Here is a 23052-nt window from a genome sequence, read left to right as displayed (position 1 = left end):
GTCTCACCTTATCTCTATTTTTAGGGCTATTTAATGCCATCGATTTCTGAGTCTCTTAGAGGTACTAGAGTAGAAACTGGATTGCTTCTCAGATTTTTCTGTTGTTGTCTTAGGATTCAGATAGCTTTTTATTTCTGCTAATACATTTCTCATTCATGTTGCTTTTTTGTTTTCAAAATTTAGTGAATATTTTTTCTTCTCTCATTCATTTTGTGTTTGTAGGTTCATGCCACTTGTTAAAAAAAACCCTCATTGTTGTCTTTTTATTGGTATTTTGAGAGGGAGTTAAATGTCTGTTTTTAATTTACCATCTTTAAACCAAATCCCAGCTATTTAATTTCAATGAGAAGAATTTCATTAAAAACAGAGCATGGAATCATTTTATGAATAATAATGCTGAACTTTGTTTTTAAAAATTATCCTAGCCTAAAATGTTTAGGATCAAAATAGCATTAAAAGAGATTTATGTTTGGTAAAAAATCAAAAGCATGGTCAATTTTTATGCTTAAAATATTTAGGATCATAATAGCATTAAGAGAGATTTATATTTGGTAAAAAATCAAAAGCATGGTCAGTTTTCTAGTGGAAATTTTTCATGGCACTATAAATCTTCAGTAACAAGATTTTCTATGTTTAGTCTTTGTGTGTCTTTTTTTTAAGCAGTTAATAAGAAGAATTAAAAAGCTTCCATAGGGCTGTGCCCCCCCACCCCCCAAAAAAACCCAGAAAGCTTCCTATGACAATAGGAAACTTAGCCTTCAAACCTTAGGATTCAAAACTGCTAACCATCTTTTGTGTTTTTTTCCTCTTTGTTCACTGTTTTATTTTTCACTGAAACGAGATAATATGTAGCTGGAGAAAGTGATCCACTTGATGAAGATTCATGCCTTTTTAAAAGCAAGTGTTATATAGACGGAAAGGTAGAAGATAACTGACCCCGGGAAGATGGGGAAGACATAATGAAAATGTGGGGTTTTAGTTATTGGTGGTATAGCATTTTTTTGAAGAAATTTTTATCATCTTTGAGGAATGAAGATTGATTTGACATAGTATCTAATACATTTTATTTACCTTCCTTTAGGGAGATGCGCTTATTTACATGGAACCAGAGAAAGAAGTGATGTCCAGGTCTTCAGATGAATGTGTCGTGGCTCTGTGTGACCAGTGGTTAGTCTCTCTTATAGCAAGATAATTCCCCTAGTCAATTTGCTCATCTTTGACTTAAAAAAAAAAATCAATTTGTCCACTCCCAGGTACTTGGATTATGGAGAAGAGAACTGGAAGAAACAGACATCTCAGTGCTTGAAGAACCTGGAAACGTAAGATAGGAGAAAGTGACGAGGGAGGAAAAAGAAGATGAAAAATGTGGAAACAGTAAAGTTGAAATGAAACAAAGAAGTGAAGTGATAAAGATACTTTGTCTTTTTCTCTTTTCTAGATTCTGTGAGGAGACCAGGAGGAATTTTGAAGCCACCTTAGGTTGGCTACAAGAACATGCTTGCTCAAGAACTTATGGCCTAGGTAAACAAACTTTAAATTTTTCTGTTTGGGTAACTTTGTCAGTTACACAGAAAATATACATTCTTACCTTTCCCCTCCCCTCCATTCTAGTGTTTTCTGAATTGAAAGCAAGAGGTTTTGGTTAGATGGTCAGGAAAACTAGGATGTAGTCCCCTATCATCTACTTGGTAGTGGAAATATGTCCTCTCTAATCTCTTTAGGTTTTATGGTGTGACTTTTTTATAGAGAGACTCCAAGCTTCAACCATTTTGTCTTTTATTTATTTATTTATTTTCAGGCAGAGTCTTGCTCTGTTGCCCAGGCTGGAGTGCAGTGATGTGATCTTGGCTAACTGCAACCTCTGCCTCCCAGGTTCAGGTGGTTCTCCTGCCTCAGCCTCCCGAGTAGCTGGGATTACAGGTGCCTGCCACTATGCTCGGCTAATTTTTTTTTGTATTTTTAGTAGAGATGGGATGTCACCATGTTGGTCAGTTTGGTCTTGAACTCCACCTGCCTCAGCCTCGCAAAGTACTGGGATTACAGGCATGAGCCTCCATGCCTGTACCATTTTGTCTTTTATCTACTATTTTATTTTTATTAATCAAGAATAATTTAAAAGCTTCCTAAATAAGTTATCTTTGTAAATGCTAAAGCCTTCTTCTTAAAAATGTGGATTCTGTAGCTGAAATGTGTCTTAGGTTCCTCATGCATTACTTTTTATTTTTCAGGCACTCGCCTGCCTTGGGATGAGCAGTGGTTGATTGAATCACTTTCTGACTCCACTATTTACATGGCATTTTACACAGTTGCACATCTGTTGCAGGGGGATGACTTGCATGGACAGGCAGAGTCTCCACTGGGCATTAGGTTGGTAAACAGATAATGGAAAGGAGCATAATTTGTTAGTAAGAGTTGTAATCTTTGATTTACATACTGAAATATTTTCTTAAGACTTTATTTAGCAGAATTTAGTTGTAATATTTTTGCTTTTTTACTACTGAACTGGGAAAAATTAATAAATAGCCTTATTACCATTATCTACTCTTGATTCTTATGGAAGCTGTTGTCCTTATTTGTTCCTGTAACTACATTAAGAAAGAGATTCCTAATTCGTGGTCAGATTTGGGTATTGATTCTTTCAAAGAAATTACATATATATATAAAATAGTTTGTTTTATTTTTAATACAGACCGCAACAGATGACCAAGGAAGTTTGGGATTATGTTTTCTTCAAGGAGGCTCCATTTCCTAAGACTCAGATCCCAAAGGAAAAATTAGATCAGTTAAAACACGAGTTTGAGTTCTGGTATCCTGTTGATCTTCGAGTCTCTGGCAAGGATCTTGTTCCAAATCATCTTACATACTACCTTTATAATCACGTGGCTATGTGGCCGGAACAAAGGTGAATACCAAAATAGGTGTGGACTAAATTTGTGGTCAACAGGGGTGTCTTGTGCCTTCAGGTATCTAAGAAATTATTGTGGAGGGGATAGATTTGCCAGTTATGTTCTTTTTCTTATCTTAAATATGTACTATAGATAGATTTGCCAGTTACATTCTTTTTCTTATCTTAAATATGTACTAAAGCAGAAAGGTTACCTCCTATCTGTTATATCCAGAAATCTACATACCTACCCGAGGGCACCAAAGCACATCATCTCAGGTGCATTGCTGGTCTGCTAGTAATTCATTTGACCTGTTAGATACAGGAATAATTCTAGAACATTAGAATTGGAAAGAACCTTCTCTTTAGAGCAGAGAGCCCCAAGGTTCTACCATTAGTTGTAGCAACATTCTGACTAGAGTTTGTTTCTTCAGAGTAATCCTTCTATCCTTTTCCCTCTTTACCTAGACATGTCTCTACTTTTCCCTCTAGTCTCTCAAGTAGCTGAGGAAACAAACCTCAGTCTGTTCAAATTTTATTTCATAAAACCAACACAATCTCTTGTGGCTTCTTGTATTTAGAATACAAGGATAAAGAATAAAAGGAAGATTTTGAAGTAGAGGAATAAATTAAATTTTTTTTTTTGAGACAGAGTTTTGCTCTTGTTGCCCAGGCTGGAGTACAGTGGCGTGGAATCCCAGGTTCAAGTGATTCTCCTGCCTCTGCCTCCTGAGTAGCTGAGATTACAGGCATCTGCCATTATGCCTGGCTAATTTTGTATTTTTAGTAGAGACGGCATTTTACCATGTTAGCTAGATTGGTCTTGAACTCCTGACCTCAGGTGATATGCCTGCCTCGGCCTCCCAAAGTGCTGGGATTACAGGCATGAGCCACCGTGCTTGGCCCAGAGGAATAAATAAATTTAATGTGGTTCTTGCACTACTTGTCATCTAGTGTTATCATTTACTTAATGGATTTATTTATTTTTGTGACAGAGTCTGGCTCTGTTGTTTGAGCTAAAGTGCAGTGGCATGATCTTGGCTTACTGTAGCCTTGACCTTGAGGGCTCAAGGGATCCTCACACCTCAGCCTTCTGAGTAGCTGAGATTAGCCACATGTCACCATGTGTGGCTAAGTTTGTTTATTTTTTGTAGAGATGAAGTCTCACTTTGTTGCCTAGGCTGGTCTCAAACTCCTGGCCTCAAGTGATCCTCCTGTCTCAGCCTCCCAAAGTACACAGATTACAGGTGTGAGCCACCGTAGCTGTCCCTAGTCTTTTTCTCTATTGTTTAAAAATGTATTTTTAGGCAAGTTGGGTATCCCAGAAGTATTCTTTACCAATAAGTTGAGTCTTCATCCCTTTGCACCAATTTTTTTCACATTTATTAGGTTTTTGAAAATTACAGATAAATAATTACATCAAGTGCTTATGTCAGGTACTTTAAATCACTTTTAGTAATTCCTTTCACTAGAGCTTTTCAAGGAGGATCTTTAATATTCATTTTCTATAGGCAGGGAATTGTCCTGAGGAATAGAGGAACAAATCATCACCCAAAGCTACCCAGCTAATAAATGGCAGTATGGAAATCCAGAGAGATTGGCTCCAGAACTCTTGCTGTCAACCTCCCATATGCTCTCATTGCTAGAATGAATGAATGACATGTACATACTTTGAAATTTTAAAGAGTACATAAAGATGAAAAGTTAAAAGTGAACTTTCACCCTTGCCTGCACACTGCTCTATTTCCCAGAACTCATGATGCTATTGTTTTCTTGTGATTTTTATATACCAGCAACCTATAACTCTATTTATTTTTTATTTAAAAAATTTTCTTTTGCTTTTTAAAAATTTTTTAAATTTCTTTTCCTTTTTTCATTTTGCTCACCTGCAACTGTCTTAATCGAGTTATATCTATTTATTTTTTAATGTATACAAAGAAACCACGTTGTTTATACTGTTCTGTCTTATGTTTTCACACTTTTTTCAGATCTCTTTACATCCATACGTGTAGCCCCACTTAAGTAGGTACATGCTTGTGTACCCATATCATAGTTTGTGTAGCCAGTCCTTTGGTTCGTTTTCATTTCCCATTAAAAAAGACTACAGTATATATATATCCTTGTACAAAATTTATCTTAGCAAACCTTTATGAGTCTGTTAGCTTTTACCTCAGAATTTTAAGCCTGAGCCATCATCTTTTTTTGTCTCTTATTTTCTATCTTTAAACATTTACCTGTGAAGTGACAAATGGCCTAGAGCTGTGAGAGCAAATGGACATCTCCTCCTCAACTCTGAGAAGGTAAGGCTTACTGCATCTTGAAAGTTTAAAATTCTGTGGAAGGCTTTCCAGATTTGGGGTATAGCACTTTTTTTTTAATGTGTGTAAGAAATAATGTGTCTGGGTATGGTGACTCATGCCTGTAATCCTAGAGCTTTGGGAGGCCAAGGTGGGAGGATCACTTGAGGCCAGGAGTTCAAGACCAGCCTGGACAATATAGTGAGCCTCTACCAAAAAAATTAATAAATAAGAAATAATATAAATTAATCATAGTTAAAAACCTTCTAATTAGCATACTTAGCACTATGCATAAATTAATTTTTATCTTTAAAATTGAACAAGGGGAGTAGGTAGTATTAATTGAAGGGAGAGATAGGGAAAAGTTACCTGTTTATAACACTTGTATTTAGAGTGGCAAAAGGTGACACAAATTTTTTTGTGTGTTTTTAGTAGAGACAGAGTTTCCTCATGTTGGCCAGGCTGGTCTCGAACTCCTGACTTTGTGATCTTCCTGCTTCGGCCTCCCAAAGTGCAGGGATTATAGGCGTGAGCCACCACTCCTGACTTTTTTTTTTTTTAAACAAATTCACTTTTATTTATTGATTTTTCATTGGTTTAAATCCTTGAGGGTTACAACGTCACTCAGATTCTGTGCCCAATAGGAATTTGGCATGAACTATGCTACTGTTCCTGTGGGCCTGAGTTACCTTTCCCCAGATTACTCTGGTTTTGTTTGGTTTGCCGCCAGGACTTGCTGTATTGTTCTTTGCTTTGTATACGTAAGCACGTTTCTCCCAAATAGAATTGTTTCATGTTGAGTATAAACACCTTAATTTTTTTTTGTTTTTTTGAGATGGAGTCCTGCACTATCGCCTAGGGTGGTGTGCAGTGGCACGATCTTGGCTTGCTTCCACCCATCTCCCAGGTTCAAGTGATTCTCCTGCCTCAGTCTCCTGAGTAGCTAGGATTACAGGTGCCTGCCACCACACTTGGCTAATTTTTTGTATTTTTAGTAGAGATGGAATTTCACTCTGTTGGCCAGGCCGGTCTCAAACTCCTGACCTCGTGATCTGCCTGCCTTGGCCTCTTAAAGTTCTGGGATTACAGGCATGAGCCACTGCTCCCAGCCAGCACCTTCAATTTTACAAAGAGCTATGTGTTATAGAGACCCTGCTTGTAGCCACCAAAAATGGCCTTGGACCACAGCCTTCCAGACATACTTTCTTTTAGAAGTCCTGTTCCCAGCAGGCTTCCACAGGATCCAAGCTGGCAGGAAGAGCTATTTTTCTTACTAATTTGAGAAAATGGTTTGGTGCTTTTTGTTTTATACTGTGACTGGCCACTAAATTAGTAGAAAGATAGAAATTTGGAGTCTGTAGGATTTTTAGGTGTCACTTAATGCTCCTTCTCAAGCAGTATAGCAGTCCTCTCTATGCTTCTACTGTTATTATCACTACTGTTACTGTTAATAGTATGTGTGTGTGTGTGTGTTTTTAAAACAGACTTCATAGGACTTTATCTTATTAATCAATATCCTCAATAGGAAGTTCTGCAAACTTAACAGACCCCTCACTTGCCCCTATGATACTTTTGTGCAAATTAGAGAAGGGCACCCCTCCTTGACTTAAAAGTTACAATATTATTTATTTCTCATTAATAAAAGTGGTAACAAATTGGATTTGTTACAACCAATGAATTTTGCTGTAACCAACTGAATAGTAATGACAGTATTAGTTGTCATAAGTGTCTGTGTCATAATGAAAATAAGTTGTAGGGGGTCGGGTACGGTGGCTTATGCCTGTAATCCCAGCACTTTGGGAGGCCAAGGTGGGCGGGTCACCTGAGGTCAGGAGTTTGAGACCAGCCTGGCCAACAGTGAAACTGTGTCTCTACTACAAATACAAAAAAATTAGCTGGACATGGTGGTGGGCACCTGTAATCCCAGCTGCTCCAGAGACTGAGACAGGAGAACCAGTTGAACCTGAGAGACAGAGGTTGCAGTGAGCTGAGAATGCACCATTGCACTCCAACCTGGGCGACAAGAGTGAAACTATCTCAGAAAAAAAAAAAGAAAGAAAATAGTTGTAGGTTTAAACAAATGGCAGATGATATAAATTGCATTATGTAACATCAGACTGAGCCTATGCTGTAATATTGAAAGGTAATTTAAAAAATTCCTTCAAGATGATTTATATATTAGACCGAAAAACTGCTGTTTAGAAGCACAGGCGATTTTAATAGATTTTGTTAGATCAACAAAGAATTTGATTATTGAACTCGTTTCTTCTTTGTTTAAGTCAAAGAGGAACAGTGTATATATTACTTCTCTTAGAACATGACACTTTCTTTGGTCTGTCTGAACGTTGTTGTACTATATTGATTTTATTAGAACAAGATATGTATTGCCATGTAGTTTAATAGAAAACTGATACAGTCATCATTTCCTTTGGACATCAGCATTTTGGAACAATAAAGATTGCTAGGCTGTGAGTGGCCCCTCTTCAGATGCATTGTCCTCAGGCAGAGTACAACTTGAACAACTGATTATTGTGACCCTAATTAATGATAGGAGGGTTCCTAAAATTCTAACTCCCAACCTCATGAGCTGGTCCATTCCATTACAGAATGATTCTAATTGCTGTAAAGCTCTTCCTTAGGTAACCAGCTGGTGTTCCAGAGTTATAGTAGAGTCATTACACATGTCTAACCCAATTACCAGGAGACAGTATAGGCTAAACCACAGTGAACTGAGTCTGAGTCTGGAGGTCCTCTTCTAGCTGTGTCACTGATAGCTGAGTAACCCAAACAAGTCACTTTATTGGCTGAACTTCAGTTTTGACCTCTCAAAAATTAATGTAATATCTCTTTCCCTTTCTGTATTTCAAATTCCTTTTTGTTTTTATCTGGTCATGACCAACCTAGTTAATTTTATTTGGTTGATTTGATTTATTTTATTTATATTACTATTATTAATGCTTGATCACTGACTCTTTCAGATGTCAAAATCCACAGGCAACTTCCTCACTTTGACCCAAGCTATTGACAAATTTTCAGCAGATGGTGAGTAAACATTTTTCTTATTGCTGTTCCATAGGGTCCAGCTCTCCTAATAGAAGACAAGTTAAAATTGGTGTTTTAATTTTACTTTCTGTCTTGCTTTTTAACAAAATTTAAAAATATTAATGTTTCCTTTGTGGATGAGCAACATAATATTTAAAATATCAGAACTGCTGACATAATGTCTTCAGGAACAAATCAAGTGGGAGTTACTTTGAGTCTTCTTTTAATGAACTCGCTATCATTGCTAAGATTCCAGCCTTGTTTTGTAAAGATGTTGAATATGTAGAAGGTTTTCCAAGATATTCCCTCTGTATTTTATATTCCATTCTTTTTAACTGAGACAGAGTCTCACTGTCACCCAGACTGGAGTGCAGTGGCAGGATCTTGTCTCACTGCAACCTCCGTCTCTGGGGTTCAAGTGATCTTGTGCCTCAGCCACTCAGGTAGCTGAGATTACAGGCATGTGCCTACACGCTTGGCTAATTTTTTTTATTCTTAGTAGAGACGGCATTTCACCATGTTGGCTAGACTGGTCTTGAACTCCTGGCCTCAAGTGACCCACCTGCCTTGGCCTTCCAAAGTGCTGGGACCATGGCTTGGTCTGTATTTGGTATTCCTAAAGGTGTCTTGAATTCAGGAACTTTCATTTTTTTCAGAATATTTTTTTTTTTGCCTAGCCTCAGTCCTGTTGCATTTTATTATTACTTTGTCAAGAGAAGAAATGCACTGTGCTGAAGGAACCATTAATTTCTTATATTACTAGTCATTGGTCATCATGGTACTTCTTTTTATTGATCATGGCTAATGCAGTTTGTGTTCTCAGTATTTTGACTAGACACCAAAGCCAACAGCAGAAAGAACTGTATCCAAATACTATAGTTAGTCTGTTTCTTATAAGATATATAAGCAGTTACGAAAATACTTTATGTATATATTAGGATTGAATAAATAAGTAAACAGGTAGATAATAAGAACCTCTGCCTCACAGAGCTCACTATCAGAAAAAGAAGCTATAAATAAGTAATGAGAGAATGCTAGAATGAGCCCTATGGGGTTAGATTGGATTTGGTGATAAAAGTATGAGCTTATGATTTTTATTTTGTATGTAGGTATATAGATATAAAAATAGACATAGATAGGGGTATGTATGGGTTGTATACAGATATGAATTTTTTTTTAATTTTTTTTATTTTTTATTTTTTTAAATTTTTTATTTGATTATAGGTTTTGGGGTACATGAGCAGAGCATGCGAGACAGTTGCGTAGGTACACACATGGCAGTGTGCTTTGCTTTTCTTCTCCCCTTCACCCACATTTGGCATTTCTCCCCAGGCTATCCCTCCCCACCTCCCCCTCCCACTGGCCCTCCCCTTTTCCCCCCAATAGACCCCAGTGTTTAGTACTCCCCTTTCTGTGTCCATGTGTTCTCATTTTTCATCACCCACCTATGAGTGAGAATATGCGGTATTTCATTTTCTGTTCTTGTGTCAGTTTGCTGAGGATGATGTTCTCCAGATTCATCCATGTCCCTACAAACAGATATGAATTTTTAAGTGAAAAAGGCAAAGGGTAGAACTTGAATGTTTTGATTGGACACCAAAGCTAAAGACAGAAAGAACTACGTAATGAGTTCCCTCTTTTTTTTTTTTTTTTTTTTTTTTTAACAATATAGTGTTCCATTATCGGAATGTCCTAAGGTTTAATTGATGGACATTTTTTTTCCAATATTTTAGAATGGAAGATTTTGGTTGTACTAAGAGGTGAGATTTGAAAAAGTATAGTTTTATTAGTGGTAAACTCGTAAGAACCTAGTTTTAAACCTGAGAAAAATTTATATGCATTTGTACATATAAGGTACCAGTATGTATTCTTATGCATTAAAATATATTATGCTACCTCTAAATGAGGCTGAGATGTTAAGAAAACCACAAAGAAATGTTTATCTATCCCCAGTTTATCATTTTCTGTCTCTGCCTCATTAAAGATCACTTTATCTCATTAACTCAACATGCCTGAGAAGAAACATATAATGGTGCTAAGCAGATGCAAATCAATAGAGATGGTTCGAATATTTTAACATCACAGTTAGGGATGCTACCTTTTAGTGATTTTAATTTTTGTTTTTGATCTGGGACAGTCCTTTAAAACCTTTGTTATTTTTATTTTTATTTTTTATTTTTGAGTACCAATAAGTCTTTATTTATTCATTGTATTTTCCCAGGGAAAGGAGAAGGGAAGGGAAGAGTCAGCATGTGTTAATAAATGATTAGAAAATGGGAAAGGAAATACCCAGTACAGCAAAATCAGCCATCAAATAAACGCACCCCAGTGATGAGGTCACCAAAGCCCAAAGGGGCTCAATCTCCTGCAGTTTAGCAATGAGGGAAAGGGATTGGGAAAAGAACAGACAGGTATAGGTTTTCCTATCCTCCCTGCCATAAATTCAAGATTTTACCCAACGCTTTGGTTTCTAGCAATAAACATGGAGTTACATTCGTTCATCTCCTATTAAACAATATTGTGGCCACTTTGACATAAGTTTCTAGCACCTGCATAAAAGTTTCTGAGTGACTTGGATATACATTCATATTCCCTTTCTTGGCCTCCTGACCCCACTTTCTATATGGATGGCCCCCAATTGTATCTCTCTACTTTAGGATTAAAAATTAAGTAGGCTTGAACCATCTAAAATACAGCAGTGTCTTTATTTTTTTTTTGAGACAGAGTTTTTCTCTGTCACCCAGGCTGGAGTGCAGTGGCGCGATCTCAACTTACTGCAACCTCTACCTGCCAGTTTCAAGTGATTCCCCTGCCTCCGCCTCCCAAGTAGCTGGGATTACAGGCACACACCACCATGCCCGGCTAATTTTTTGTATTTTAGTAGAGATGGGGTTTCACCGTGTTGGCCAGGATGGTCTTGAACTCCTGACCTTGTGATCCACCCACCTCGGCCTCCCAAAGTACTGGGATTACAGGCGTGAGGCCCCACGCCCGGCCTAAAGCAGTGTCTTAAGTGTTTGTCATGAATACATCAAGAAATGGTCGGCCAGACATGGTGGCTCACCAAGACAAATGTATTGGTCTTGATTCAGGAGGCTGGAACAAGGAATGGAGGGTTTCTAGCTTCTTCCAGATTTTTGCATAGATTGTTTAACAGTTGTGGAGACACTCCAAGCATTAAATGTGTATGAGTGTGGGTGTATAGGTTTTCTTTTGGGGGTGAACAGAAAAGAGGGCAGGGTGGAAGACACATTTTTAGGACAGAAGATCTGGTCTGATGGGTAAAGAGGAATACAAAAGAAAGGATGGTTTAAGATCCCCACTTTAAGAAGAGGGCCCTCCAAACTAATGTTTCAGATCTTTTTGCCTGGTGCAGAACCTTCTGTCAAAGATGCTTTGGCTATTTTTCTCTCAATACAAAAAGAAGTTTGTAAACAAAACCCAAAAGAACAAGGAGAAAGACCAATACATTATATTTACACAAACTAGGCCACCTAGCAATCACCAAATTAGTGAAGTCCTACAAAGCCCAGACAAATATAATAACTAGAGGGGGGCAGCATTTAGGGGAGACAAGAACCCAGGATCAGACACACACCACCCAATGTGTTCTATTGCATTTGTCCCGTTTCAACACAGTGAGGTAGGTTTGCGGTGATTTCACAGCATGTAAACGAAACCCCCTTTCTCCTTTAGCCACCGTGACACTAGGAATCACTACTGCAGCAGGGCAGGACACGGGCCCCAGGCACCACAAAGCCCTGCTCGTGTGTCTTCCTGCAACCCAAGAATTTTGACAGGTTGAGGATTTTAGACCCTACTTCATATAGCCATCCCTTGACAGCACAGGATTAAGTACAGGGGTACTGGTCTTAAAACTTACCCTTACCAACTCCTGTTTTATGAACACACACACCCTGTTGTGCATGGTAGGCCTCGTCTAATCTGGTGAAGAATGGATCTGGGATGTAAAGCCCGTCCTGTGCCCTAGGATTAGACAACCCTCACCTAATCTTGGGTTCCTCTCTGGGCCTTTCACCTAGCCCAGCCTCTCCTAGCCTCTCTGCACCACCATTTCCTGTTTAGACTAACTTCCAATCTTCCAGTAGGAGGCAATCAAGTCATGGGGCAACCCAGTTAAAACCTAGTTTCCCATAAAACATTTTCAAGGCAGAGGGGGTTTCAAGAGGACACTATGGCAGAAAAGCCAGCTGTCATTGGCAAAAATGAGGTAGTTCAATAGGCTCTGCACTCCAAATAGTTGCTCTCCATGGTGGCAAAAACAACAAAAAGTATTCCTGCTGTGCAGACCTGGAGCTGCTGCCGACTTATCCCTGAGATTGCTCATGTACCTGAGAACACAGTGCAGGAAATAAGGGCCTTAGATTAAAATATGCAAAAATACAAAACCAGAATATTTATATTAAGGAAAAAAAAAGTTAAAATGCACAAGATACGTCATTCGCACACAGCTAGTGCAGTTGGCATCCTAGAGAAAGTGGGACCCAAGGTGCAGTATCCAAGGGAGCAAATAAATAAAATCACATTGACCCAGAATGGGGCGGGGTGAGTGTAGGAGCAGCAGGTCTGCAACTGTTCCCCCAAACAGCCTTTTTGCCATCATCACTACCCATTGCTTGGGACAGTTGCCAGCACCCTATCCCAGAAGTGGGTATGAGGATATAAGATGTGGAAAAAAAAAACTGCCTTATTCCTGAGAGATTCCCTTCCACAGAATGTAGTGGCTTGGCTCCATGAATCTGGTCTTATACTTAATCATTTCACTCTGGCATGGGAATTATTATTATATATCCTTCTTTAAAAGGAAAATAACTTCCCTATCCAGGCCACTTTCAAAAGCTGGAAATTCTGGGGATGGAGCCTCAGATAAAGCGTGCAGGTTGTAGGGTGATTCCCTCCTCCTGGTTGCCCCCAGAACCCTCACTTGCATTTGGACAGAGCATGGATGGAGTTCCTTTGACTCACCCTTTCCCCCGACCTAGAGGGAAGAAAGGGTGATGGTACGAACCCCAGCCTGAGATACATGGCAGTGCCAACTAGCCCCAATGTACCCTATTCCCACTTTCTCCACTCTGCCTGCTCCTCGAAACTTCCTGATAGCAAAAGAATAGCCCCCACCCATTGGGGCTCAATTCTGGGCCTCCGGGAGCAGGGCAGGGCTGTGGATTTCTTCTTCCTCCCGAAAGTATTTTGGCTTTCCCTGTGCCTTAGGGGCCTGCTGGGCCTTCAGTGGACATGAGGCTACCATATGGCTGATGCTTTGATAGAAGTGGCACTTCTTGGGCTGGGGTGGCAACTTGTATTCCTTGGCATGATGGTCTAGACCTCCACAGTTGTAGCACCTGTCTCCTTTTGATCTGCGCTTCTGCCTGTTCTTCCCCTTTGGCGGCCTGTCACTCCCAATACAGAACACCCCACCAGGTCCAGTGACATGGATGGATTCCAGACCCTTGGCTGACTTCTTAAAGATGAACTCCACGGCCTCACCCTCCTTCAAGCTCCGGAAGCCCTCCATGTGCAGCTTACTCTGGTGCACAAAGACGTCCACTGTGGGGTCGAGCGCGACCCCGGCGCGTGTGGTCATGGACAGGAAGCCGAATCCCATGCGCACGTTGAACCACTTACAGATGCCTGCACCGTGCAGCAGCTGAGGCTTGTCCTCCGCCCGGGCCGCGTCCTCCAGTGCCTTCTAGGGCGCCTCTTCTGCCGCCTTGGCGCAGCCACCTGCACACTGTAGGTTGGACACGGAGCCCATGGTAGTTGGCTGAGCCCGTGTCCCCGGGTCCGTGGTCGGGCGGCTGCTGGCCCCAGAGAAGTCTGAAGGCAAAGGGGTGGTTCGGAGAAGAGTCTGCTACATCTTCCCCCACACAATCGCATTTGTTAATTTATATATGGGCTTTGCAGTGTACCCAGCTGGACACATATAGGACATAATTGATACACAGTAACCATATTTTTAATTCACTGACTTTTTTTTCTTCTTCCAGGAATGCGTTTGGCTCTGGCTGATGCTGGTGACACTGTAGAAGATGCCAACTTTGTGGAAACCATGGCAGATGCAGGTATTCTTCGTCTGTACACCTGGGTAGAATGGGTGAAAGAAATGGTTGCCAACTGGGACAGCCTAAGAAGTGGTCCTGCTGACACTTTCAATGACAGAGTTTTTGCCAGGTAATCTGTAGATCCCAATCATTTTGTGTTTTAGAGTTACTTAGTCCTGGTGCATTTTTAAGTTTCCTTTTTCTTTTTTCAAATAAATTAATGATAATAATAGCTAGTATTCATTGAAGGCTTACTTGTGCCAGGTGTAGTATGCTAAGTATTTTGTGTCCGTTAGCTGACTTTAGCCTCAAAACAACCTTATATAATATAGATATAATTACCTCTGTTTTGTAAACAAAGAAACTGAAGCTTAGAACATTAAGTATTTCCTTACATGCTTCAAAGCTAGTAGTAGCAAACTTGGGATATGACCTTGCTTCTGTCTGTCTTGAAAACCATTTTGCCATGCTGTCTTGCTTTAAAACGGGGCAAAATGGTTAAAGGAAACGTAAATTAAAAGAAAAGGATAAATATTTTTGGAGTCATCCTAAGCAATGGTATTACAAAGATAATAAGACATGGTTCTTCCTTACTGTCTAGCAAGAGAGACAAATAGTCAGTTTCTAAGTGCAATAATAGAGATAAGGAGAATTCAGAGATGTCTTGTGAATTCTGGGTTTCTTGAAAAATAAACAATGTTTTCAGGGAGAAGAGAAAGTGGGGATAAGCCATGGAAAGGGTCTGATATTTATTTGAAGTACATTATCTGGTGGGCAGAGGTAGGAGATAAAATAGGTTGGGGCCAGATTAGGCCAAATTAAGAAGGACCTGGATTGGTATGAGAAATTTTTTTCCTAATATCCAGTATTAGTTATTGTAAATGCAACAATTAAAACCTGACTATGGCCAGGCACTGTAGCTCACACCTGTAAACCAGGCACTTTGAGAGGCTGAGATGGGAGAATTGCTTGTGCCCAGGTGTTCGAGACCAGCCTGGGCAACAAAGCAAGATTCTGTCTCTACGAAAAAAAAAGAAATTAGCTGGGTATGCCTGTAGTCCTATTATTTGGGAAGCTGAGGTGAGAAGATCCTTTGATCCTAGGAGTTCAAGGCTACAGTGAGCCGTGTTCATGCCACTACACTCTACTGGGTGAGAGAGAGAGAACCTGTCTCAAAAAAAAAAAAAACAAACCAAAAACCCAAACCTGGCTACAGCCTTAGTTAAGCTATTTTCACATTGCATTTTGGGCTTTATAAGAATAAAGTGTCCATCAAGAAATTTTTAAACAGGCATCATTTACTATGTCATAAACAGGAGCCGTAAGCAGTGTCAGATCTCAGTACTTACAGATGCAGAGAGAATAGAGAGACTGCCATAGACAGTTTTAAGGAACACAAAGATGGTGTTGTGTTGAGCAGTTTTCAATGTTTTGGACATTGTTCTCATTTTACTGCTTATTTGTATATGCAGCAGTTTTGTATACCTACGTATAAGTGCCTTTAAACTCAATAACCTTTTTCCCTTTATTCACTAGTGAATTGAATGCAGGAATTATAAAAACAGATCAAAACTATGAAAAGATGATGTTTAAAGAAGCTTTAAAAACAGGATTTTTTGAGTTTCAGGTAGGCTGTTGATGCTTTTGGTAGCTATAAAACATGTCAGTGTGAACATTATGTATTTTCCTTCTTTTATCTTCCTGCTATAGCACAATTACTTGCCTAAAGTGTAGACTATGAAAATCCTGCCAGAAAACTTAACAATTCTTCAATAAATTGTGATTTTAGCATATTTTCTTTGGTATTTTTTCTGTTGTGTTCACTTAATATAAATAATTCTGCTCCTAGTTAAGCCATGAACATCAATATAAAGGAGATTAGATCTAAAGTTCAGCTATACTTTCCAGGAAAACATTTCAAAATTGATAAAAACTAAGGCAAAATTGCAATTAATTGCCGTTAGTTTGAGAGTAAGTGTTTTCTGAGGTTTTCCACAAGGTGTCAGTATTTCCTCAAGTTTGGCATTTGAAGTGCTTAAAGTAAAAATGTAGCTTTACTCAATGAGCTATGTAAAAAGATCACATTGAGATTTATATAACTTGGTTTTCAGAGATGTGGTTAAATAAGGATAAATGCTGAGCATAGCAATGTGTTGTATTTATAGTCTTTTTTATATTTAATATTCTATATGCTGCTAAGAGCAGTTTTAATATACAGTTAAAAAAGTTCTTCAGCTTTTATGTCTCAGTTACAGACTGTCTGTAAAAAAATTCTTATTTTGAAAATTATTAGTATAAAACTGCCATGTACTTTGGACAAAGATAAATACTTGCAAATTCTTAAAGTAAAACCTTTACAGTAATTTGTTAGAATTTGTCAGGAATTTTTTTTTTTTTTTTTGAGACAGAGTGTTGCTCCGTCACCAGGCGCCAGGCTAGAGTGCAGTGGCGTGATCTCAGCTCACTGCAACCTTCACCTCCCAGGTTCAAGCAATACTCCTGCCTCAGCCTCCACAGTGGCTGGGACTACAGGCACGCGCCACCATGCCCAGCTAATTTTTGTATTTTCAGTAGAGATGGGGTTTCACCATGTTGGCCAGGATGGTCTAGATCTCTTGACCTTGTGATCCGCCTGCCTTAGCCTCCCAAAGTGCTGGGATTACAGGCATGAGCCACTGCGCCTAGCCTTTGTTATGGATTTTTAAAAGACTAGAAACTTAAAAATAATCTAAACTGGCTATGCAGGGGCTCACACCTGTAATCCCAGCACTTTGGGAGGCTGAGGTGGGTGGATTACAAGGTTAGGAGATTGAGACCATCCTGGCCAACGTGGTGAAACCCTGTCTCTACTAAAAATACCAAAATTACCTGGGCATGGTGGCGCATGCCTGTAATCCCAGCTACTCGGGAGGCTGAGGCACGAGAATCACTTGAACCCAGGAGGCGGAGATTGCAGTGAGCCGAGATCGTGCCACTGCACTCCAGCCTGGCGACAGAGTGAGACTCTGTCACACACACACACACACACACACACACACAAATATTAAAACCAAGATACTGAAATTTAAACAAAATTTTTATTTTGAAGAAGGTGAGGGAAATGGTAAATAATTTCAAATTTTACAGGCTGCAAAAGATAAGTACCGTGAATTGGCTGTGGAAGGGATGCACAGAGAACTTGTGTTCCGGTTTATTGAAGTTCAGACACTTCTCCTGGCTCCATTCTGTCCACATTTGTGTGAGCACATCTGGACACTCCTGGGAAAGGTACCTTTATGCATTTAAAATGTTTTCAGTGGCTTTGATTTTGGCTTCATTAAGTAAATGTGCTAATATTGTTAGAGAGAGGGTCTGAAAGTGAGTAATTCAAGAATAGTGCTGGATTCAGCATCATAATTGTGACAGGTTAAACCAGAGCTATCTCCTATTCAGATGGATATATATGTGCCCTTATTTATATACACACAGTGTATACATATTTTTAAAAGTTGAAAATATTGAGAACGATATAAACAACTATTATGAGCTGCTTATAAACAGAGATATAGGTGTATATTTGCATAAATATTCTTGTTTTATATAAAACTTCTGGCATACATAGGACTTAATATTCAGAGATGTTATATTAGCATTCTTACTGTGAATATAAATTTAGTTATTTCTCCTAGGCTTGGAGATAAATAGATTGGCTGGTTTAGTAGCTACTTTCCAAACTTATGAGCTGGGTTCTTTTGTATTTTTAATGCATGAACAATGCAGAAATGTGCTCATGATCTATGTACCAAATAGCCATACTTGAATACTAGATGTATTAAAAGGATAAAAACTGAGTGTATGTATAATTTATATAATAATGATTAAATTTAGACAAATTAGCATTACATAATTTTCTTTGAAAGTGAGCATATGTGTGTGGGTATTAATATGCTTGTACAAATGGATGCTAATTAAGAATGTAGTCAGACTTCACAGCTTGAATTCTAGGGAACATTAGATCAGGGGCTGTGGAAGTATGCTATGTGTATCAAGTTTGAACTTTGAGCACACAATTACAGATGGTATCCTTGGTATGAAACTATAATCAAGAACCATAAAATAGTTATATTGTCTAATCTCACTGAACTTTTTTTTGTTTTTCTTTCTTTAAAAGCCCAACTCAATTATGAATGCTTCATGGCCTGTGGCAGGTCCTGTGGATGAAGTTTTAATACGCTCCTCACAGTATCTCATGGAAGTAACACATGACCTTAGACTACGACTCAAGACCTATATGATGCCAGCCAAAGGGAAGGTAAAGTTTTTTTTTTTAAAGCTCATTTCTTAAAAATTATTGGTCAGATAACACTTAACAGTAATGAGAGTTAAAAGATTTTCATTAATGGTGAAGACAGTGGTGGTGTATATTGGGGTAGGGTTCTTCTTATTTTTGGTTTATATAAAAGCTACTGAATGTTTTTCTTTCTTTTACCACCTAGAAGACTGACAAACAACCCCTGCAGAAGCCCTCACATTGCACCATCTATGTGGCGAAGACCTATCCACCTTGGCAACATACCGCCCTGTCTGTACTACGTAAACACTTTGAGGTGATGCTCTCAGTAGACTCCCCCTCTGGCGCCCCCAACACTGTTGTATGCTGTCTATGCTGTTTTTGTTTTTAGGTTGTTGGTAATGTCTGGGCAAAGAGAGACAGTCGGCTTTGTTTCATTTCCTATAGGAAGAGAGCATACTTTATTACTCTTGGTGGCTCTTAAATGTATGTTGAGGAAAAGCTGCTGTTTTTCTGTCATTTCTGAAATGTTTATACAAAAATACATTGGATCTAGTTGAATGTAATCAGAAGAAGTGAGGGTTTTCATATGTGTAGTTGAAATGTAGAAACAAAAGGACAGCGTTTGCCTTTGGAATTTGTTGTAACTTGAGCAGTGGGAGTCATTCATTAAATGTATTCATTCATTAAATTCTTTCAAACCATAACCTTGTTTATTGTTTGGAAAAAAGTGAAGCTTTGTTCTTGAGTACTTTAAGTGTCATTTGGTTTGATAATTACCTATAGAAATGCAGAGCTTGAAGATATTTTTGGCTGTGCCAGGTAATGATAATCCTATTTAAAGGGAACTCAACAACTTAAGTTTTCGTTAAATAAAAAAATCTATTTTTCTTCTACATTAAAAATGTGGAAACAAAGTATGTGTTGTGGACTTTGGCTTTTTTGCTTAGGGGTTATTGAACAATTATTGCTAGATGCAGACTACTAAGGTGCACTTAAAAGTGAGAGATGAAATAGGAGGGATGCAAAATAGGAGGTTAGTGGTCAGAACGTAAAGCAGAAACATAAAGGAAAAATTCTTAGCTTTGATTTTCTAGACTGTTATTGAAATTTTGCTTCATTACTTTTCATAGTTAATTAAGAAATGCTAAGAAAAGCTGCTTTTACATTTGTAAAATTTGATAGAGAAGAGCAAATGTTTTTGTATTCTTTGTGAGGCTTTTTATGGAGAACTACTTCAGCCTTTGATTATGTATCATAGAAGTACAAGGTGGCCTTTAGAATCAGCTTGCAGATTTTGAATTAAGGTAAGTAAAAGATAAAAGCTACTTTGGTTGGTAGAAAAGTAAAACTGCCTCAGTGGAATATATATTCATACCAGCAATTTCAAGGAAGCAATGAAAGAATCCAAATAGAGTATGTAATGTCCTAGGTATCAAAAAATTCATCACCTCTGTTCTTTTTGATGTTGTATTTTTACTCTGTGTTCATTGGCTAGATAATTGAAAACAATGGTATCTTTTGGCATTAGCAGCCTTCTTTTACCCTTTTTCTTTTTTATCTGTTTCAGAGGAATATATTGATAAATAGAATATTTTTTCTATGTACTTTAGTAAAGGTTAGAATTGAAGGTAAATAGATTATTTGAAAATATGTTTGTTTTCCTTTAGATTCATTACCAACCCTTGGTTTTATAATAAGGAGAAAGTAAGGCACCCAAAACTATGAAAACACTGCTTACTTTGTTTCTCGCTCTTGAGGGGACAATTAATATTTGTGGAAAGAATGAATTTAGATTCATTTAAAGCACACTTGGGTTGTACTCATTAGTGAGATGTGATAGACATTTATTTTTGAGTAGATAGAAATTATATTTTTAACAGGTCAATAGCTAGGGATTCTTTTCACAATTGTGGTAATAATTTATAAGAAAGAGTGTCCAAAAGCAGACATTATATAAACTTCTATGACAGTTGTGTAGTTTTTTATTTTAATATGACTAATGAAATGCTTTTAGAAGTTTGAAAACAAGCGAGTTTTTATAAGACCATTTAGTTTCTGAACAGGAGAAATATTCAACACAAATCACTTCTTTTTCTCCTTTAAACTATAAAGTATGTGTTGTCAATTTATAGGAAATAAGAGACTTCCTTCTGCATTGTTCATTCAACTTTCACTTCCCCATGATGCTAGGGCTGGACACTTTTCTGCTGTTCCTTGAGAGACTGATAGAGGCCACCATTCTATCCCTGACAGACTATTGTCACATCTATTATTCTGCCTTATTCTTGAGACTCTTTTTTCTACATTAATCTCCCTCTTTCCTTTTTTTAGGCCAATAATGGAAAACTGCCTGATAACAAAGTCATTGCTAGTGAACTAGGCAGTATGCCAGAACTGAAGAAATATATGAAGAAAGTCATGCCATTTGTTGCCATGATTAAGGTAAGCCGTGGACCTTATAAGTTGTGACCACATGAGTAATGGTTAGATAGGACAATAGAAGGATGGGGAAAAGCCTTGAACATAGTCTCCTGCCAGAAATCTGCTAAAATAGCACTTTTCAATCAATGGTTGTGAGAAATGAGCTATCAGATTTTGGATTTACTTGTGGAATTGCTGAATATGTGAAAAATATATATTACGGAAGAAAAATTGGTTTAGAGTTGCTGCACTGAACTATTCCCTTCATATTCTACCTTCCCTTCTTTCAAGTTTGGGAAAGAAACATATTCTTCTGGCTTACATTAGGCTTATAGTGGCTTACATTTCCTACACCATGTTCCTGGAACCAGGATTTAATATTTGTGTAGGTATAGCTTAAGAGAGTAAACATTGATTATAGTAGTTAGTGCAGGGTTTCTCAGCATAGCTCTATTGGTATTTGGGCTAGATAGTTCTTGTGGGGTGCTTTCTTGTGCATTGTAGGATGTATAATGGTATCCCTGGCTTCTACTCGTTAGAAGCTGGTAGAACTCCCTTTCCTGCTAGTTATGACAACGAAAAATATCTCCAGACATTGCCAAATGTCCGCTGGGGGCGGAATCACCTTCCACTGGCCCATCATTTAGAATTATTGGGTTAGACTCTTAGTTTTCTTCATATACATAACTGATGTATTATTGGATTTTTTGACAAAAAGAAACTGAAAGAAGGCTTATATTGCTTAAGATCTCAGGTTATGGGGCCAGAAAAATCTTGGTTGAAATTCTGTGTATCTATCACTTCTTAGTTTTTTTTTTTTTTTTTTTTTTTTTTTTTGGGGCGGGGGGAGGAAGGCAGAAAGGGAAGGGAATAAGGACGGTAGGGAGGAAGGAAGGGATGAAGGAAGGAAGGAAGGGAGGAAGCGGGGAGGGAGGGAGGGAGGGAGGGAAGGAAGGGAAGAAAGGAAATCAAGCAATGAAAGAGACATTGCCGACCTGGATCTAGAGGTTTACAAGTTGATTTCTTTTTTTTTTGAGAGAAGGAAAGAAAAAAAAAAAATAAGTAAAGGAGAGGAAGAGAAAGAGGGAGAGTAAATGGAAATATTGCTTTATTTTGAAAAACATTGGGTATTAATAATGGCCAATCAATGTTTCATTTAAACTAATGGGTAAGTGTGATGTGGTATTGACAAGAATGTATATTTTGTGTATTTGAAGTGGAGAGCTCTATAAATATTTATTAAGTTTACTTGTTCTGGATCTGAGTTCGAGTCCTTGATATCCTTATTAATTTTCTGTCTCATTGAATCTATGTCTCCTATCTGGGTGTTAGGATCGTTAGCTCTTGTTGTTGCATTGATCCTTTTACCACTATATCTTTGTTGCTTTAAAATCTATTTTATCCGATACAAGAATTGCAACTCCTGCTTTTTATTTATTTATTATTTATTTTTGCTCTCCATTTGGTTGGTAAATCTTTCTCCATCCCTTTGTTTTGAGTCTTTGTGTATCCTTGCATGTGAAACAGGTCTGGATGTAACATGCCGTTGGGTTTTGGCTGTGTCTTTTGATTGGGAATTCAGTCAATTTAAATTTAGGGTTGCTGCCATTTGATGTTGACTGGCTGTTTTATCCATTCGTTGGTGTAAATTCTTCTTTATGTTGGTGCTCTTTACTTTTTGGTGTATTTTTAGAAAGGCTAATACTGGTTGTTTCTTTCTGTGTGTAATGCTTCTTTCAGAAGCTCTTGTAAAGCAGGCCTGGTGTTAATAAAATCTCTGAGTTCTTGCTTGTTCATAAAATATTTTATTTTTCCTTCAGTTGTGAAGCTTAGTTTGGCTGGATATGAAATTCTGGGCTGAAGGTTCTGTTCTTTGAGGATGTTGAATATTGGCCCCCACTCTCTTCTGGCCTGTAGAGTTTCTGCCCAGAGATCTGCTGTAAGTCTGATAGGCTTGCCTTTGTGGGTAATCTGACCTTTCTCTCTGGCTGCCCTTAGTATCCTCTCCTTCATTTCAACCCTGGTGAATCTAACGATTATGTGCCTTGGGGTTGCTCTTCTTAAGGAATATCT

General features: G+C 38.3%; 1 protein-coding gene and 1 pseudogene across 8 annotated transcripts in view; one reads left to right on the top strand and one right to left on the bottom strand.

The window, feature by feature from the left end:
• Positions 1-23052, top strand: part of LARS1 (leucyl-tRNA synthetase 1) — a 74335-nt gene that overhangs the window by 38019 nt on the left and 13264 nt on the right. For 2 of the 7 annotated variants that reach the window (XM_078362315.1, XM_078362302.1), the window contains 14 exons: positions 1082-1167; positions 1254-1319; positions 1439-1521; positions 2229-2367; positions 2690-2902; positions 5127-5184; positions 8160-8223; positions 9448-9489; positions 14232-14415; positions 15822-15912; positions 17412-17552; positions 18436-18576; positions 18761-18871; positions 20890-21000. In XM_078362315.1, the coding sequence (XP_078218441.1) occupies positions 1082-1167; positions 1254-1319; positions 1439-1521; positions 2229-2367; positions 2690-2902; positions 5127-5184; positions 8160-8223; positions 9448-9489; positions 14232-14415; positions 15822-15912; positions 17412-17552; positions 18436-18576; positions 18761-18871; positions 20890-21000 (1530 nt within the window). The remainder of the gene's footprint in view (positions 1-1081; positions 1168-1253; positions 1320-1438; positions 1522-2228; positions 2368-2689; positions 2903-5126; positions 5185-8159; positions 8224-9447; positions 9490-14231; positions 14416-15821; positions 15913-17411; positions 17553-18435; positions 18577-18760; positions 18872-20889; positions 21001-23052) is intronic. The other 5 variants (XM_078362324.1, XM_008987086.4, XM_078362321.1 and 2 more) reach the window with 3 other exon arrangements.
• On the bottom strand, positions 13196-14234 carry LOC103789738 (protein lin-28 homolog A pseudogene; annotated as a pseudogene). Its single transcript, XR_615973.5, has one exon. The product of XR_615973.5 is annotated as a protein lin-28 homolog A pseudogene (transcript).

This window comes from Callithrix jacchus, chromosome 2, assembly GCF_049354715.1.
Source record: "Callithrix jacchus isolate 240 chromosome 2, calJac240_pri, whole genome shotgun sequence".
Taxonomy (NCBI): Eukaryota; Metazoa; Chordata; class Mammalia; order Primates; family Cebidae; genus Callithrix; species Callithrix jacchus.
This window is presented reverse-complemented; position numbering and strand designations above follow the sequence as displayed.